Source organism: Triticum urartu, chromosome 2A (assembly GCF_056163025.1).
Source record: "Triticum urartu cultivar PI428250 chromosome 2A, HENAU_Tu73, whole genome shotgun sequence".
Lineage (NCBI taxonomy): Eukaryota > Viridiplantae > Streptophyta > Magnoliopsida > Poales > Poaceae > Triticum > Triticum urartu.
The window spans coordinates 760,246,557-760,264,186 of NC_141874.1; the positions used below are offsets into that span (position 1 = coordinate 760,246,557).

Here is a 17,630-nt window from a genome sequence, read left to right on the forward strand (position 1 = left end):
CTCCTCCTCTCACCGCCGGTGGTCGCCGCTGACCTCGAACTCGTCCTACACCCCGCGCGTAGAGGAGAGCCCGTGCTGCCGTAAGGAGAGTGCCGCCGCATCTTCATCTTCATGGGAGAGTTGCGGCGGAGCAAACTGCACTCCGGTCGGCGTGGGGTTGGGGGCTGGGGAGACAAGAGAACAGAGAGCTCGGCGGGCTCGGCAGTGTGTACAGGGCCGTCCATAAGTCGCGAATCCAGGCCGACATGAATCCCGGCCCGGGCCCTTCGAGTGCCGGCCATGTATTGTACTTTAGTTTGTTGGACCTCGTGTATTAAGGACATCAGTTTTGATATCTAGATGCGTCATAAATAATTTAGATCAATTTTTTTAAAGTACATCTAGATGTGCCATTAACTAAATCTACTAGCAGCTCATTGTCATGGGAAAAAACACAGTTGCACCGCTTCGTTCCAGAATTGAATGGAATGGCCTGGCTTGCTCTTAGTTTTATACTAGTTGTTGGGGCGTCATCCGGTGGCGTCGCTTGAGAGAAAGTTGTGCGCAAGTTTTCATTTCAAAAAATACATGTAGTTCTCACCTACATCTAGAAAAATATTTAAATAAAATCATCACCTCCATCTAGCAAAAGAGTTAAAAAAAAGAAAAGAAAAAACCAGCTAGCGTCACTTTGTGTAGCCCTTCATTTAAAAAAAATGTGAGGTCATCACCTTCATCTAAAAAGGAAAAAATATTTAAAAAAATACCTCATCTTCATCTAAAAATAATATTTTAGATATCTCAAAAGTTTTTTCACTACGGCCAACCAGCTTGTGTCATGTGGCATAGCTGGTTGGCCGCTCTTCACGCGTAGCTTAATGGTTTAATGGTCCCTCTGGTTCTTTGTCGGAGCAAGATTGTCTAGTGTATCACTCATGTGTAAAGTTTCATAACAAAATTACTTTTATGTTATTGTTGGCAAAAATTACAACTACAAATTATTTGAATAGTAAGCTTATATTAATATAGTATTGTTTTTGTTTCTATTCGTTCAGAATACCACAAAAATCATTTCGTCGTGAAACTTTACACGTGAGTAATACACCCGATAATGTTTGCTTCAACAAAATTTCAGAAAATATTTGAATTTTTTATTATTAATTAAAAAACTAATTCTGGTATATGTGCACCCATGTCCCAAGGTGTATTTTGGAACTTGTTGGCGGCTAAAAAAAACTAGTCCTTGTTATCTGGCTGTCGTCCATTCAACTGGAAAAAGATCGTTCAAAATAAATTTCAGAAACAATCAAACTTAAAGAAAAAATTAAGCGTGCTATGGTTTTAGGCCTTGGACAATGTAGTATGCTTAGGGAAGGTGGTTAGTAGAATAAACCAAAAAAAATTCAACATCTGTGATTAACTCTATCAAAGGGTGTCTAATTAAGCGTTTATCCTCTATAATAAATACCTATGCTTAAGACCCTGCAAAAAAAAAATATTGATTTATTTTTGTAAGCACCTTACAGTAACTCCAATGCTTCCTTTAGAAAACTTACCGTAAAAGTGATTTTTCAGAGAGTCTGAAAATTTTGGGGGAAGCTTCCTTTAAATCTATTTTTATTCTATGTTTATTACGGGATCTGCTCTTTCTTTCAAACTTCCTTTTTCCATCAGTTACTCTTATGACTGATGGGCCCACCGCTGGGGGACCGGGGATTACAACTCACCATTCAGTTACCATTCAGCTGTAAAAAAAGAGTCCACTCAGCTTCTTGAGCAGTGGCGGCTTCAAAACAGGAAGGCGGAAGACCTGAAGTCGAACCTCCGATTCTCACGGCGGCGGCGACGTTGGAGAAGTGGACTTGCCGGCGGCGAGGTGAGGCGAGGCCAAGTGGCCGAGAAGCATCCAGACGTTCCATCTCATTCCCATCCCCACTAGTCATTTAATCGTTTCTTCGCTCCGCAGCGCCGAAGACGCCCGCAGCCTACTCGACGGAATGCCTCCTAGGAAGAAGCGCAAGGGTGCGTCGCCGGTGTGCGCTACCGACCGCATCGGCACCCTCCCCTACAATATGCTCCACCACCTGCTCTCTTTCCTACCAGTGCAGGCGGCTGTGCGGACGTGCGTGCTCGCCCGCCGTTGGCGCGACCTCTGGAGGTTCACCACAGGCCTGCGCATTGTCGGCCTCGACAACGACGAGAAGCCTGTCCAGGCCCAAGACCTCCGTAAGTTCGTGGACTATCTGCTTATTCTGCGTGAGCGCACGGACCTAGACACCGTTGAGATCAGATTCGACACTTTCCTGGAAGAGGACATACCCTATGTGAACCTATGGGTCCGTTCTGCTGTGATGTGCAACGTTCGTGTGCTCACCCTCCATGTCTGTGGAGACATTCAATACCTCTGCCTGGATGACATGCGTCTTGTCTCTCGGCATCTCAGAACGCTGGACCTTCAGGGTGTAGCCCTACAGAAGACCTTCCTTGATTTTGCCAGGTGTCCAGCATTGGAGGATCTGAAGATGGTTAATTGCCTCATCAATGCCAATAAGATATCATCTCGTTCCCTGAAGCATTTGAGCATCATCGATTGCCGCTCTTACATGGATTGCCGGATCTGTGTGTCTACTCCGGGCCTTGTCTCTCTGGAACTAGATGCGTTTGATGGTTCAACCCCTTTTCTTGAAAACATGGCGTTGCTAGAGACTGCATTTGTCTACCTGGGCAAGGACTGCCATAATGTCTGTTTGAATTATGAATCTGGTGTTTTCTGTGGAACTAATGATACTACATGTAAGAATTGTGTTCCTATTAGCGACGATTGCAGCAGCGGTTGTGTGCTTCTAGATGGTATCTCAACTGCTAAACACCTCAAGTTGACATCTGCAATTGGAAAGGTATTGCCACTTGAAAAACTTGTCTTTACCTCCTTTCTGTTATCCCTTTTCTTGTGCTGTACTATCAACATTGTTGCTGGAAATAGACAATAAACTGATCACGTACATATGCATCACCAGCAACTGGGGTGGTGGGGCAGTTGTGTTCTTAGAGTTTGATCTTCATCTCCCATTCTCTATGATTGTTTACTTTTGCATTACTGTTTCAGTTTATCTTCTCAAGAGATTTGAGGCACTGCCCTGCGTTTAGCAAGTTAAAGACTTTATTACTCAATGAGTACTGGTGCGAGGCTCCTGATTTGCATCCACTATCTTGCATTCTGATAAACACACCAGTTCTAGAGAAGCTCACTCTTGAACTTTTTCCCAAGGTATAAATCATCTTTTTTTCCCAAGGTATAAATCATCTAACATGGACAATTGCTGCACTGATAAAGTTATTGATTATCCATTTTTGTTAAACGTTTCTGCTTACCACAGGGGTAAAATCCCAAATTGGAAATAAAAGGAAGCTACTGTTGCATGGAGAAACCGTCTGCAATATCAGAGCACCTTGACGTAGTTAAAGTCAAGTGTGATGTGGTCGACGAGAGAATTCTCAAAGTTCTGAAGTTCCTGTGTGCATTTAACATACGTAAGTTGACTAATGACACTTTACATGCTCTCTATATTCTGAAATTAGATTTAATATGTGCAAAAAGTAGAAAGCAGGTAGTGAATAGGAAACTTCTGAATTATCAATGAAGAACAGTTTATAGGGATTCCAAATTGTTGTAGGCATGAAAAATCTGGAGCTTGCCTGGTGAGGGTTAGGCAGGAAAACCAATATAATCCATTTTGTTGGTAAATGATGTTTAGTCTAACCGTGTTGCCGAAACAATTAGTGATGGACTTGTTGATTAGTTGTGGTTTTGTGGGCACTAGCACAAATGCCTGAATCTATAGGCTAGCTAGATCTTAGCTGCTCCTTGCCATTGTGGGCTAAAATTCGACACTTGGTTTGGTTGTAATTCTGGCACTAATTTTTGGTATTTTTATAGACTTGCTCTTAGAGTTAAACCTATTGTTGTGTCATTGAGTTGAATAAGTGCATGCCTGTGTGCATAAGTGTGAACGGTACAACTGTGTGGCATGCCGAAGTGCAGCAGTGTGTTGCAGTTTGCCTGCAACTGAAGCCAAGTTGCACAAGTGACCAAATGTGTCTCTGTCCTGGTGAGTTGAACCAGCTGCATGCATAGGTACAGTGTTTTAGTCGGGTGTGTTGTACCGAATAGGCTAATTGAAAAAGAAGAAGAAAAGGGGTGTGTGTTGCCCGGAACCAAAATACTACTGTTTGTCCTCTGTTTTTCACTTACTCTGCTTTTGCTCTGAAACTATGAAGTGGGCATCGTTCTGAAACACTCCGTGTGTGTGTGTGTGTGTGTGTCTGTATCCACTGAAATCAGAGAGAGGATCTGAGCCAAGACATGCATGGGGAGTCTTCACAGTTATACGTAAGGTTTTCTTCAAAAATAAGTCTATACATAACATGTCAACTAGTGTATGCCATGATTGCTTATTTCACATTTCCTTTGCCGTGAAATTGCTTTTGACATTTTCTGTGTTCTTGTTTGGGAGCAGTTTAGCTCGATGTTTTCGTGTTAGATTATCAGCTAGAAATGGCTTATACTCCCTTCGTCCTGAATTGTTTGTAGCAGAAATTGATAAAAATGGATGTATGTAGAACTAGATATATCGATTTCTCCGACAAGTAATTCCGGACGGAGGGAGTATCAAATATAGTGGAAGTTTGTGCCCAAATTCATATTAAGATAAATTGCACCTGTGGAAGTTTGTGCCCAATTTCATATTAAGAGAAATTGCACCTGGTAAAGTAAATCTCCATCGTACATTCATACTTACCAAACTTTGTTCCAGTATCTTCATTTTAATTATGGAGTAACTGAGCACTTTTTTTACTAATGCAATACACCAGAGACTTACATTGTTTTTCCATTCTTGTACAGGATTTAATTTCGAGTAAGGGTGAGAAGATCCAGGTTGTGGATCTGTCATGTCTCGACTTAAACACATATAAGCATCTTATGCCAATTCTACTGAGGAACGGTGTAGAATTCGCAGTGTGCAACTTATGAACTCTAGATCTTATGCCTATTCTACTGAGAGGAATGAACTCTAGGCCATCTAGCTGGACTTGGTTCCTGTAATTTCCGATGCACTTTAAGCGTTTCTCTTTTGGCTTGGACCCATGACTGCTCTGTGATGATGTGATCTGTATATTTTGTCTCCGAAGAGTTGGGTGTTTGGAAAAGTGAAGGTGTAGAGTTGCATATGTTGCGTTTTTCAATTGCGCTGCTGTTGATATATTTTTCTGATGTTGTTATATCTAGGCAGAGAAAATTGAAAGTGAGCTGCAGTTCTGAGCTTATGTTTCGAGCAATTAGAGGGATTCCAACAGTTGCTACTCTACGAGGTGATCTCCGGGAAGATGCATTGCAGCTCTCGGGTGCCACACAACCCTATATGAAAATAGTATTAAAAAGAATATCAGGAAATTTTGAAAAATTCTGAAATTTTGGGATATAAAACCTGAGTGCCGGTTGTACACCTGTGTTTATTTTCGTGGGAAATGGGTGCCTGTGGTATCCGTGGCGTAGAAATTACGGTCCGACATACGTTACATTCAGTTTTTTTTCTACAAATACAATTTTTCGTCTTTTTTACTGGTATTACCATGTGCACCCATTCCCCATGAAACTGAACATGTGAGTACAACGGGCACCCAAGTTTCATATCCCAGAGTTCCAAATTTTTTTTGAATTTTCCTAATATGTATTTAATGCTATTTTCATATAGGGGTTTGTGGTACCCGAGAGCCTGAAATCCTCACCCGTGATCTCAGCTCCATTCTATAGGAGCACTAGATCATACAAGCACATGTTGCGTGCCTGTCTATATTGAAAAAATTAATGACAAGTCTCCCTCCGATCTGAATTAATTGACGCAGCCTCTATACAATGTCAATAGTAAAATATATAAAAAATAAAAAGGTCTGATTTTTTATAGATAATACACATGAGAAAATGTCAACAACCTCAAAGGGTTTCCGACAATGGTTAGATGTGTGATGCAAATCCGGTAAAAGAAATTTACATTTTGTTCTAAACTGCAAATATTTTGACTTTACAAACACCAGTTTAAAGAACCACACTGTTGCTAAATAAGGTTTCCAACAGCACTACTATTCAAAACTGAGGGTATCGTGATACTGGTATCACATGAAAATGACACGTAGCTATGTTTTCTGATTTCAATAGCTCGACTTTGTACATACTATGAAAATGACACTTTAGGTCATGTTTGCAATAAAAATAATAGGGTAAAATGCATCATATGTCCTAAAACTGTTGTAGATGTGTCAAGTAGTCCTATATCAAAACTACAGTTTTTGGTCCCAAATATCTATGTAAGCTGTTCATTTGAGGTGCCCGAGCAGCGTTAACCCGCCGACGTGTCGCTTGGACCATTGTCGTGTCGACCCCGCACTACTGCAGAAGTGGCGTTAATAATTTTGCTGGAACCGGGGTAAATTTTTGCTTCAACCGACTACTGGAGTTCTTAGTTGCTTAGGTTGTTTTTGTTGGAACCGGTGTTGAGCCAGCTTTTGTTTTTGCTTCAATTGACCACTGGAGCTCTTAGCTGCTGAGATTATTTTTTGCTGGAACATGGTGGTGCAGGTTGACGATGGGGGGCACTCTGTGCTACGATGAGCAGCGCAAGTTGCTGGAACCGGCTTTAGATACAAACTGCACCCGGCTATGGGCGAAGCTGCAAAATTAAAGAAGTGACATTTGTTAGGATTAATCTTGGCATGTATTGTACACGTCCAAGTGTGCATGATGGGTATGTTGCATGTCACGTTAGTACAAGTGTTGCATGGTAGTTTAGATAAGCATTAGTCAAAAGAATAGGCTGAGTTAGTTTGCATGCATGTGATTTGTTAGCTAGCTTCGTGTGATGAATCAAGTTAGTTAGTGCATGGAGTGGTTTAGTGGAGTAATGGGTCAAGTAGTGGCGTGAGTTTTGCATGGCACCGTGCCAGCCTCTGTGTATATATAAGTTGCATTGTGTAATGGGAAAAGGAAGCCGTGAGGGGGCTGAGCAGAAAAGAATGTAGTCCATGTGTGTCTCACCTGGAGTAAAAAGCAAAGCTGGTTTTCTCTATGGTGAGGTGTGCGTGTGTGTGTGTGCAAATTACACGAGCGATGCGGCGGCCATTAATATTTATCCCTTTAAATTCTTGTTTATATTCGTTGAACCAAGTTGGATCTGTGATACCAGGGTGGTGGCTTTAACAAATAAGCTCCAATTGATCCATTATTTGAGGTGGCCACCGGTGGTAGCCCTTAGGAAGTTCTTAACCGCGCTAATTCACCTCTTATTTCTCTTACAAACCCGCCTCCGTAGGGGCTTCAAGCGAGCGCGTTTCGATGTCAACGAAGGTACGCCCAATTAGGGATTGAATTATCTTATAATTCAATCAAAAGAGCATAACGTCTTACCTAAATGTCTGACATAGCGTCTGATCCCGGTGAATTGGGTTAGTTAACCGCACCCTTTGGTGAAGAAGGGGGTATTCCTAGGCACTAGTTATTTTCTTATGTGTGGACTTCGGCCTTACAAAGTATGAGTCCGTGCCTTCCTAAGTTGGTCCTGAATTTCCAATGAAGTTTTGATTTTCTCGAGGGACATAGCAAACTGTTTGGTTGGCTCCGAGCATTCTAAAAATAGAGTCCTGCCTGGACAATGTTGATAACGGGAAATCTCTAACCTCCGTGGTGGGTGTGAAGAAGGGTACAGCTAGAAAGCGAGAGAATATCTTTATGGATATGAGTCTGAGGCAGAAGTCTCTGAATGCGGGCCTGACGAACCTTTTGTACCAGGATCATCACGAGACTCTGTTTCTGTGGTAGATGACTCAATAGGCAGGGCCTAGAACCTCTAAAGAGGGTGTGACCGATCACCAAATCACGATCAAGAAGAGTCAAAGCTGTCTTACTAGCACGAGCAATCATCCAACTATGATGGTTTCTCAACCGGTGGGTACATTTCTGTTGCACATTGTGAGTTCATATTTTCTTTTCTAAGAAACAAAAGTTCGAGTAGATGCCGTTCTAGCAGGTACAAGAACTCCCGTTCGGTAGGCGTCTGCTTTAGCAATGTCTTTGATCCTCGATCAACAATTTGAGGAAGACGAGACAGAAGCCTTTGGATGAAACCAATGAATCTTCCGATCCGAAAGACTAAGGGGCTAGGCGCTCACCTACTATTTACACATTTCCTCTTTGGCGTTGGCTCCACCAGTTTTGACTGCGAGTCGCTTTAGTTATCTCAAATCTTTGGCAGGAAGGGGCCAAGCCAAATAGTGCTCTTTAGAAGCGTAATCCGTGCTTGAAACTCCTTCGCTAGGATCCAAAAACCTATGCTTCCGCTCTTTCTCACCAGGCAATGCTTACTCTTCTCGATCAAGATTTTGGAACCATAAGACGAAGAGTAGTGAGATGAAGAAGAAGAAGCGGCGCCAACAGCATTAATTTTGCTGGAACCGGGGTAAATTTTTGCTTCAACCGACTACTGGAGTTCTTAGTTGCTTAGGTTGTTTTTGTTGGAACCAGCGTTAATTTTGCTGGAGCTGGCTTTTGTTTTTTGCTTCAATTGACCACTGGAGTTCTTAGGTGCTGAGATTGTTTTTTGCTGGAACGTGGTGGTGCAGGTTGACGATGGTGGTGAGCAGGGGCCGGCGACTCCATGCTACGTTGAGCGGCGCGAGTTGCTGGAACCGGCTTTAGCTACAAACTGCACCCGGCTACGGGCAGAGCTGCATCCGGCAAGGGGTGGGATGGGGAGGGTGTGTGACGACGGCGGCGAGCTGGGGAGAAAGGCGGCGAGCTGTGACTGACAGTGATGACTCGGGGGAAATAAGAATGAATCCATGGCTGAGGGCTTCCATATCGGACACACGCGTGACGACCACCCAAAAGTTGGGCCGGTCGACCGGCACCTAGTGTCGCCCTTTTGTAATGCCCCTTGAGCTCACATATTTAATATGTGTCTGTCTTCCAGTCCATGGGATCCTAACCCACTCTATTTTCCTTTATTAACATCCCCCACATTATATTGCTTATGTCATCCTTGAAAAAATGGCATGTAGAAAAACAATGATGATGTACAATAAACGTTAAGGTCATGATGTGCCGTACTCCACTGGTTTATCTTACTTTGTAGTAGAGCGAAATTTCGCAAGATGGAGTGGTTTGGACTTGGGTCTGTCTCCACCAATGGATGAAACATTGACTGATGGCCGGCCGGATGGATCCATGGACTCAAATATTGTTTGATCGGTTCAAGGGGATCATGGGTAGCCCTCTCCCGCGTACCATATCCCTTAACTGGGATGCTCTGCAATTACCACGTGTGGTTTTGACCCATCTAGAGAGGCCTTTTTCAGAACAAGAACATGCCTACATTACATTGATAAATTGGAGCTATTGTGTATCGCTCTAGATTGTGACTGTTACATGATAAATATCATCCAACACAAATATCCATCACTGAACCAATGCCTACGCTTTTCTCATATTAATCTTTGCTAAATTACTTTCATTGTTGCTGCTGTTACAATCATAACAAACTACTATAGTTATTGTTCCTGTTACTATTGCTACTGTTGCTATTACTGTCAAAACTATCAAACTACTGTGCTACTACACACTCTGTTGCAATAATTTCCCAGGTGTGGTTGACTTGACAACTCAACTGCTAAGGCTCACAAATATTCTTTGGCTCCCCTTGTGTCGAACCAATAAAATATGGATGAAATACTACGCTCGAAGACTGTCGCGAACCCCTACACTTGTTGGTTATCAGGCGTGCAGGCTGATGACTATTCACGGGCCTTCTTCATTTGGATTGTCGCCCGCTGGCTCGCCTTTGTCCGAGTGGCCCGCCTCAACCAAATTTGTAGGCTCCGCGCTGGACCCCTTGACCGGCCACGGACTCGGCAACCGTTCAGGTGTCTCCACTTGACACCGAGGGAGACATCGTTGCATGGATGGCGTGATCCTCCTTTGATCATGCGCCATCTCCGGACCTGGCACAATGCAGCGGGTCAGCAAGGGATCCAGTGCCATTTTTATCTGGTTATGCGGACATGAAATCACACGGAAAAACTACACTTTTTTCATTAGAACTAATCAGTTGATCATTTTCTATTATTTCTCCCCCATGAGCAGGAGGTGTAGGATCGGAAAGAAGGGAAATTTCTGAGCAAAGGAGAGCTCCTACATTGGGATGAAGTGCAGCAAAATGAAACATTTTTTCATCAAAAACAACATCCTGAGAGATATAAATGCATCCAGATGAGATTTCTAGACGCTTCTAACCTTTGTGAAGATTACTATAACCGATAAAGACGCATTGGGTAGAACAAACTCAAGCTTGTGACAGTTGTAAGGACGGAGATTGGGGTAGCATGCACACCCGAAAACTTTGAGAGAGTCATAATCTGGTTTTGATGAAACCATCTCTCTAATGGAGTCGTATTGCCAATGACCTTGCTAGGTAAACGATTTATAAGATATGTGGAAGCAATGAATGCCTCATCCCAATATTAAGAGGTATAGAGGCATGAGCAAGAAGGGAAAGCCCTACTTCAACAATATGATGATGCTTGTATTCAGCAGATGCATTTTGTTGATGTGGATGTGGGCAGGAAACATGATGTTCCATGTCTATGCTTCGGAAGAATGATGTTCCATGTCTAGGTTGTTACTGTTACATGATAAATATCATCCAACACAAATATCCATCACTGAACCAATGCCTACGCTTTTCTCATATTAGTCTTTGCTAAATTACTTTCATTGTTGCTGCTGTTACAATCATAACAAACTACTATAGTTATTGTTCCTGTTACTATTGCTACTGTTGCTATTACTGTCAAAACTATCAAACTACTGTGCTACTAAACACTCTGTTGCAGTAATTTCCCAGGTGTGGTTGACTTGACAACTCAACTGCTAAGGCTCACAAATATTCTTTGGATCCCCTTGTGTCGAACCAATAAAATATGGGTGAAATACTACCCTCGAAGACTGTCGCGAACCCCTACACTTGTTGGTTATCAGGCGTGCAGGCTGATGACTATTCACGGGCCTTCTTCATTTGGATTGTCGCCCGCTGGCTCGGCCTGTGTTCGAGTGGCCCGCCTCAACCAAATTTGTAGGCTCCGCGCTGGACCCCTTGGCCGGCCACGGACTCGGCAACCGTTCAGGTGTCTCCACTTGACACCGAGGGAGACATCGTTGCATGTATGGCGTGATCCTCCTTTGATCATGCGCCATCTCCGGACCTGGCACAATGCAGCGGGTCAGCAAGGGATCCAGTGCCATTTTTATCTAGTTATGCGGACATGAAATCACACGGAAAAACTACACTTTTTTCATTAGAACTAATCAGTGTTGGGGAACGTAGTAATTTCAAAAAATTTCCTACGCACACGCAAGATCATGGTGATGCATAGCAACGAGAGGGGAGAGTGTTGTCTACGTACCCTCGTAGACCGAAGCGGAAGCGTTGACGCAACGTAGAGGAAGTAGTCGTACGTCTTCCCGATCCGACCGATCCAAGCACCGTTACTCCGGCACCTCCGAGTTCTTAGCACACGTACAGCTCGATGACGCTCCGTGGGCTCCGATCCAGCAAATCTTCGGGGATGAGTTCCGTCAGCACGACGGCGTGGTGACGATGATGATGTTCTACCGACGCAGGGCTTCGCCTAAGCACTGAACGATATGATCGAGGTGGAATATGGTGGAGGGGGGCACCGCACACGGCTAAGGAACGATCACGAAGATCAACTTGTGTGTTCTAGGGTGCCCCCCTGCCCCCGTATATAAAGGAGGGAGGGGGAGGTGCGGCCGGCCCCCAAGGGGTGCGCCTAGAGGAGTCCTACTCCCACCGGGAGTAGGACTCCCCTCCTCTTGCCTTGTTGGAGAAGGAAAGGGGGAAGGGGAAGAGGAAAGGGGGGCGCCGCCCCCCCCCTTCCTTGTCCTATTCGGACTAGGGGGGGAGGGGGCACGCGGCCTGCCCTGGCCGGCCCTCCTCTTCTCCCTTATGGCCCATGTAGGCCCAATAACCCATGGGGGGGTTCCGGTAACCCCCCCGGTACTCCGGTAAAATCCCGATTTCACCCGGAATGAATCCGATGTCCAAATATAGGCTTCCAATATATCGATCTTTATGTCTCGACCATTTCGAGACTCCTCGTCATGTCCGTGATCACATCCGGGACTCCGAACAACCTTCGGTACATCAAAATGCATAAACTCATAATAACTGTCATCGTAACGTTAAGCGTGCGGATCCTACGGTTCGAGAACAATGTAGACCTGGATGCCCATATTGGCTCCTACATATTCTACGAAGATCTTTATCGGTCAGACCGCATAACAACATACGGTGTTCCCTTTGTCATCGGTATGTTACTTGCCCGAGATTCGATCGTCGATATCCAATACCTAGTTCAATCTCGTTACCGGCAAGTCTCTTTACTCATTCCGTAATACATCATCTCGCAACTAACTCATTAGTTGCAATGCTTGCAAGGCTTATGTGATGTGCATTACCGAGAGGGCCCAGAGATACCTCTCCGACAATTGGAGTGACAAATCCTAATCTCGAAATACGCCAACCCAACATCTACCTTTGGAGACACCTGTAGAGCACCTTTATAATCACCCATTTACGTTGTGACGTTTGGTAGCACACAAAGTGTTCCTCCGGCAAACGGGAGTTGCATAATCTCATAGTCATAGGAACATGTATAAGTCATGAAGAAAGCAATAGCAACTTACTAAACGATCGGGTGCTAAGCTAATGGAATGGGTCATGTCAATCAGATCATTCACCTAATGATGTGATCCCATTAATCAAATAACAACTCTTTGTTCATTGGTTAGGAAACATAACCATCTTTGATTAACGAGCTAGTCAAGTAGAGGCATACTAGTGACATTCTGTTTGTCTATGTATTCACACATGTATTATGTTTCCGGTTAATACAATTCTAGCATGAATAATAAACATTTATCATGATATAAGGAAATAAATAATAACTTTATTATTGCCTCTAGGGCATATTTCCTTCAGTCTCCCACTTGCACTAGAGTCAATAATCTAGATTACACGGTAATGATTCTAACACCCATGGAGCCTTGGTGCTGATCATGTTTTGCTCGTGGAAGAGGCTTAGTCAAGGGGTCTGCAACATTCAGATCTGTATGTATCTTGCAAATCTCTATGTCTCCCACCTGGACTAGATCCCGGATGGAATTGAAGCGTCTCTTGATGTGCTTGGTGTAGGGGAGCGTTGCAGAAAACAAAAAATTTCCTACGGTTTCACCAAGATCCATCTATGAGTTCATCTAGCAACGAGTGATTGGATTGCCTCTACATACCTTTGTAGATCACGCGCGGAAGCGTTCAAAGAATGGGGATGAGGAAGTCGTACACAACGTGATCCAAATCACCGGAGATCCTAGCGCCGAACGGACGGCACCTCCGCGTTCAACACACGTACGGTCAGCGTGACGTCTCCTCCTTCTTGATCCAGCAAGGGGGAAGGAGAGGTTGATGAAGATCCAGCAGCACGACAGCGTGGTGGTGGATGCAGGGCGTCACAGTAGCAGGGCGTCACAGTAGCAGGGCTTCGCCTTATACTACGAGAGAGAGAGAGGTGTAACAGGGGAGAGGGAGGCGCCAAGGCTCAAGGTGCGGCTGCCCCCTCCCTCCCCCTCATATATATAGGCTCCCCTAGGGGGGCGCCGGCCCTAGGAGATGAGATCTCCTAGGGGGGCGGCGGCCAGGGCTGGAGTGGCCCCCAAGGCAAGGTGGGGCGCCCCCCCCACCCCTAGGGTTTCAACCCTAGGCGCATGGGGTGGGCCTAGGGGGGCACACCAGCCCACTATGGGCTGGTTCCCCTTCCCACTTTGGCCCATGGGGCCCTCCGGGATGGGTGGCCCCACCTGGTGGACCCCCGGGACCCTTTCGGTGGTCCCGGTACAATACCGGTGACCCCGAAACTTGTCCCGATGGCCGAAACAGCACTTCCTATATATAATTCTTTACCTCCAGACCATTCCGAAACTCCTCGTGACGTCCGGGATCTCATCCGGGACTCCGAACAACATTCGGGTTACTGCATATACATATCTTCACAACCCTAGCGTCACCGAACCTTAAGTGTGTAGACCCTACGGGTTCGGGAGACATGCAGACATGACTGAGACGACTCTCCGGTCAATAACCAACAGGGGGATCTGGATACCCATGTTGGCTCCCACATGCTCCTCGATGATCTCATCGGATGAACCACGATGTCGAGGATTCAAGCAACCCCGTATTCAATTCCCTTTGCCAGTCGGTATGTTACTTGCCCGAGATTCGATCGTCGGTATCCCAATACCTTGTTCAATCTCGTTACCGGCAAGTCACTTTACTCGTTCCGTAATGCATGATCCCGTGACCAGACACTTGGTCACTTTGAGCTCATAATGATGATGCATTACAGAGTGGGCCCAGTGATACCTCTCCGTCATACGGAGTGACAAATCCCAGTCTTGATCCGTGTCAACCCAACAGACACGTTTGGAGATACCCATAGTATACCTTTATAGTCACCCAGTTACGTTGTGATGTTTGGTACACCCAAAGCACTCCTACGTCATCCGGGAGTTACACGATCTCATGGTCTAAGGAAAGGATACTTGACATTGGAAAAAACTCTAGCAAACGAACTATACGATCTTGTGCTATGTTTAGGATTGGGTCTTGTCCATCACATCATTCTCCTAATGATGTGATCTCGTTATCAATGACATCCAATGTCCATAGTCAGGAAACCATGACTATCTGTTGATCAACGGGCTAGTCAACTAGAGGCTTACTAGGGACATGTTGGTATCTGTTATTCACACATGTATTACGATTTCCGGATAACACAATTATAGCATGAATAAAGACAATTATCATGAACAAGGAAATATAATAATAATGCTTTTATTATTGCCTCTAGGGCATATTTCCAACAGTCTCCCACTTGCACTAGAGTCAATAATCTAGTTACATTGTGATGAATCGAACACCCATGGAATTCTGGTGTTGATCATGTTTTGCTCTAGGGAGAGGTTTAGTCAACGGATCCGCTACATTCAGGTCCGTATGTACTTTACAAATCTCTATGTCTCCATATTGAACATTTTCACGAATGGAGTTGAAGCGACGCTTGATGTGCCTTGTCTTCTTGTGAAACCTGGGCTCCTTGGCAAGTGCAATAGCTCCAGTGTTGTCACAGAAGAGCTTGATCGGCCCCGATGCATTGGGTATGACTCCTAGGTCGGTGATGAACTCCTTCACCGAAATTGCTTCATGTGCTGCCTCCGAGGCTGCCATGTACTCCGCTTCACATGTAGATCCCGCCACGACGCTCTGCTTGCAACTGCACCAGCTTACTGCCCCACCATTCAAAATATACACGTATCCAGTAAGTGACTTAGAGTCATCCAGATCAGTGTCGAAGCAAGCGTCGACGTAACCCTTTACGACGAGCTCTTCGTCACCTCCATAAACGAGAAACATTTCCTTAGTCCTTTTCAGGTACTTCAGGATATTCTTGACCGCTGTCCAGTGTTCCTTGCCGGGATTACTTTGGTACCTTCCTACCAAACTTACGGCAAGGTTTACATCAGGTCTGGTACACAGCATGGCATACATAATAGAACCTATGGCTGAGGCATAGGGGATGACACTCATCTCTTCTATATCTTCTGCCGTGGTTGGACATTGAGCTGAGCTCAATTTCATACCTTGCAACACAGGCAAGAACCCCTTCTTAGACTGATCCATATTGAACTTCTTCAATATCTTATCAAGGTATGTGCTTTGTGAAAGACCTATGAGGCATCTTGATCTATCTCTATAGATCTTGATGCCTAATATATAAGCAGCTTCTCCAAGGTCCTTCATTGAAAAACTCTTATTTAAGTAGGCCTTAATGCTGTCCAAGAGTTCTATATCATTTCCCATCAAAAGTATGTCATCTACATATAATATGAGAAATGCTACAGAGCTCCCACTCACTTTCTTGTAAACACAGGCTTCTCCATAAGTCTGCGTAAACCCAAACGCTTTGATCATCTCATCAAAGCGAATGTTCCAACTCCGAGATGCTTGCACCAGCCCATAGATCGAGCGTTGGAGCTTGCACACCTTGTCAGCATTCTTAGGATCGACAAAACCTTCCGGCTGCATCATATACAATTCTTCCTTAAGGAAACCATTAAGGAATGCCGTTTTGACGTCCATTTGACATATCTCATAATCATAGTATGCGGCAATTGCTAACATAATTCGGACGGACTTCAGCTTCGCTACCGGTGAGAAAGTCTCATCGTAGTCAACCCCTTGAACTTGTCGATAACCCTTAGCGACAAGCCGAGCTTTATGGATGGTCACATTACCATCCGCGTCTGTCTTCTTCTTAAAGATCCATTTATTTTCTATGGCTCGCCGATCATCGGGCAAGTCAGTTAAAGTCCATACTTCGTTTTCATACATGGATCCTATCTCGGATTTCATGGCTTCTAGCCATTTGTCGGAATCCGGGCCCGCCATCGCTTCTTCATAGTTCGAAGGTTCACCGTTGTCTAACAACATGGTTTCCAAGACAAGGTTGCCGTACCACTCTGGTGCGGAACGTGCCCTTGTGGACCTACGAAGTTCAGTAGCAACTTGATCTGAAGTTTCATGATCATCATTATTAACTTCCTCTCTAGTCGGTGCAGGCACCTCAGGAATATTTTCTTGAGTTGCGCCATTTTCCGGTTCAAGAGGTAACACTTCATCAAGTTCTACTTTCCTCCCACTTACTTCTTTTGAGAGAACCTCCTTCTCTAGAAAGGATCCATTCTTGGCAACAAAGTTATTGCCTTTGGATCTGAGGTAGAAGGTATACCCAATAGTTTCTTTAGGGTATCCTATGAAGACGCATTTTTCCGACTTGGGTTCGAGCTTTTCAGGTTGAAGTTTCTTGACATAAGCATCGCATCCCCAAACTTTTAGAAACGACAGCTTAGGTTTCTTCCCAAACCATAATTCATACGGTGTCGTCTCAAAGGATTTCGACGGAGCCCTATTTAAAGTGAATGCGGCAGTCTCTAAAGCATATCCCCAAAAAGATAGCGGTAAATCGATAAGAGACATCGTAGATCGCACCATATCTAATAGAGTGCAATTACGACGTTCGGACACACCATTACGCTGAGGTGTTCCAGGCGGCGTGAGTTGTGAAACTATTCCACATTTTCTTAAGTGTGTGCCAAATTCGTGACTCAAGTATTCTCCTCCACGATCTGATCGTAGGAACTTGATTTTTCTGTCACGTTGATTCTCAACCTCACTCTGAAATTCCTTGAACTTTTCAAAGGTTTCAGACTTGTGTTTCATCAAGTAGACATACCCATATCTACTCAAGTCATCAGTGAGGGTGAGAACATAACGATAGCCACCGCGAGCCTCAACGCTCATTGGACCGCACACATCAGTATGTATGATTTCCAATAAGTTGGTTGCTCGCTCCATTGTTCCTGAGAATGGAGTCTTGGTCATTTTACCCATGAGGCATGGTTCGCACGTGTC

The 17,630-nt window shown here is 44.6% G+C and overlaps 1 protein-coding gene across 1 annotated transcript; it reads left to right on the forward strand.

Moving 5' to 3' along the window:
- Positions 1–1,719: 1,719 nt before the first annotated feature.
- Positions 1,720–5,170, forward strand: LOC125530775 (MEIOTIC F-BOX protein MOF-like). Its single transcript, XM_087545537.1, has 5 exons — positions 1,720–1,855; positions 1,946–2,876; positions 3,086–3,247; positions 3,357–3,510; positions 4,883–5,170. The coding sequence occupies exons 2-4, from the start codon at positions 1,977–1,979 to the stop codon at positions 3,360–3,362; spliced, it is 1,068 nt and encodes a 355-aa protein (XP_087401663.1). The 5' UTR covers positions 1,720–1,855; positions 1,946–1,976; the 3' UTR covers positions 3,363–3,510; positions 4,883–5,170.
- Positions 5,171–17,630: the final 12,460 nt, after the last annotated feature.

Bases quoted from the DNA above. Each gene is read 5' to 3' on its own strand.
- LOC125530775 (XM_087545537.1), top strand. From the start codon at position 1,977: ATGCCTCCTAGGAAGAAGCGCAAGGGTGCGTCGCCGGTGTGCGCTACC. The intron at 2,877-3,085 runs GTATTGCCACTT...TTACTGTTTCAG, and splicing joins TGACATCTGCAATTGGAAAG to TTTATCTTCTCAAGAGATTT.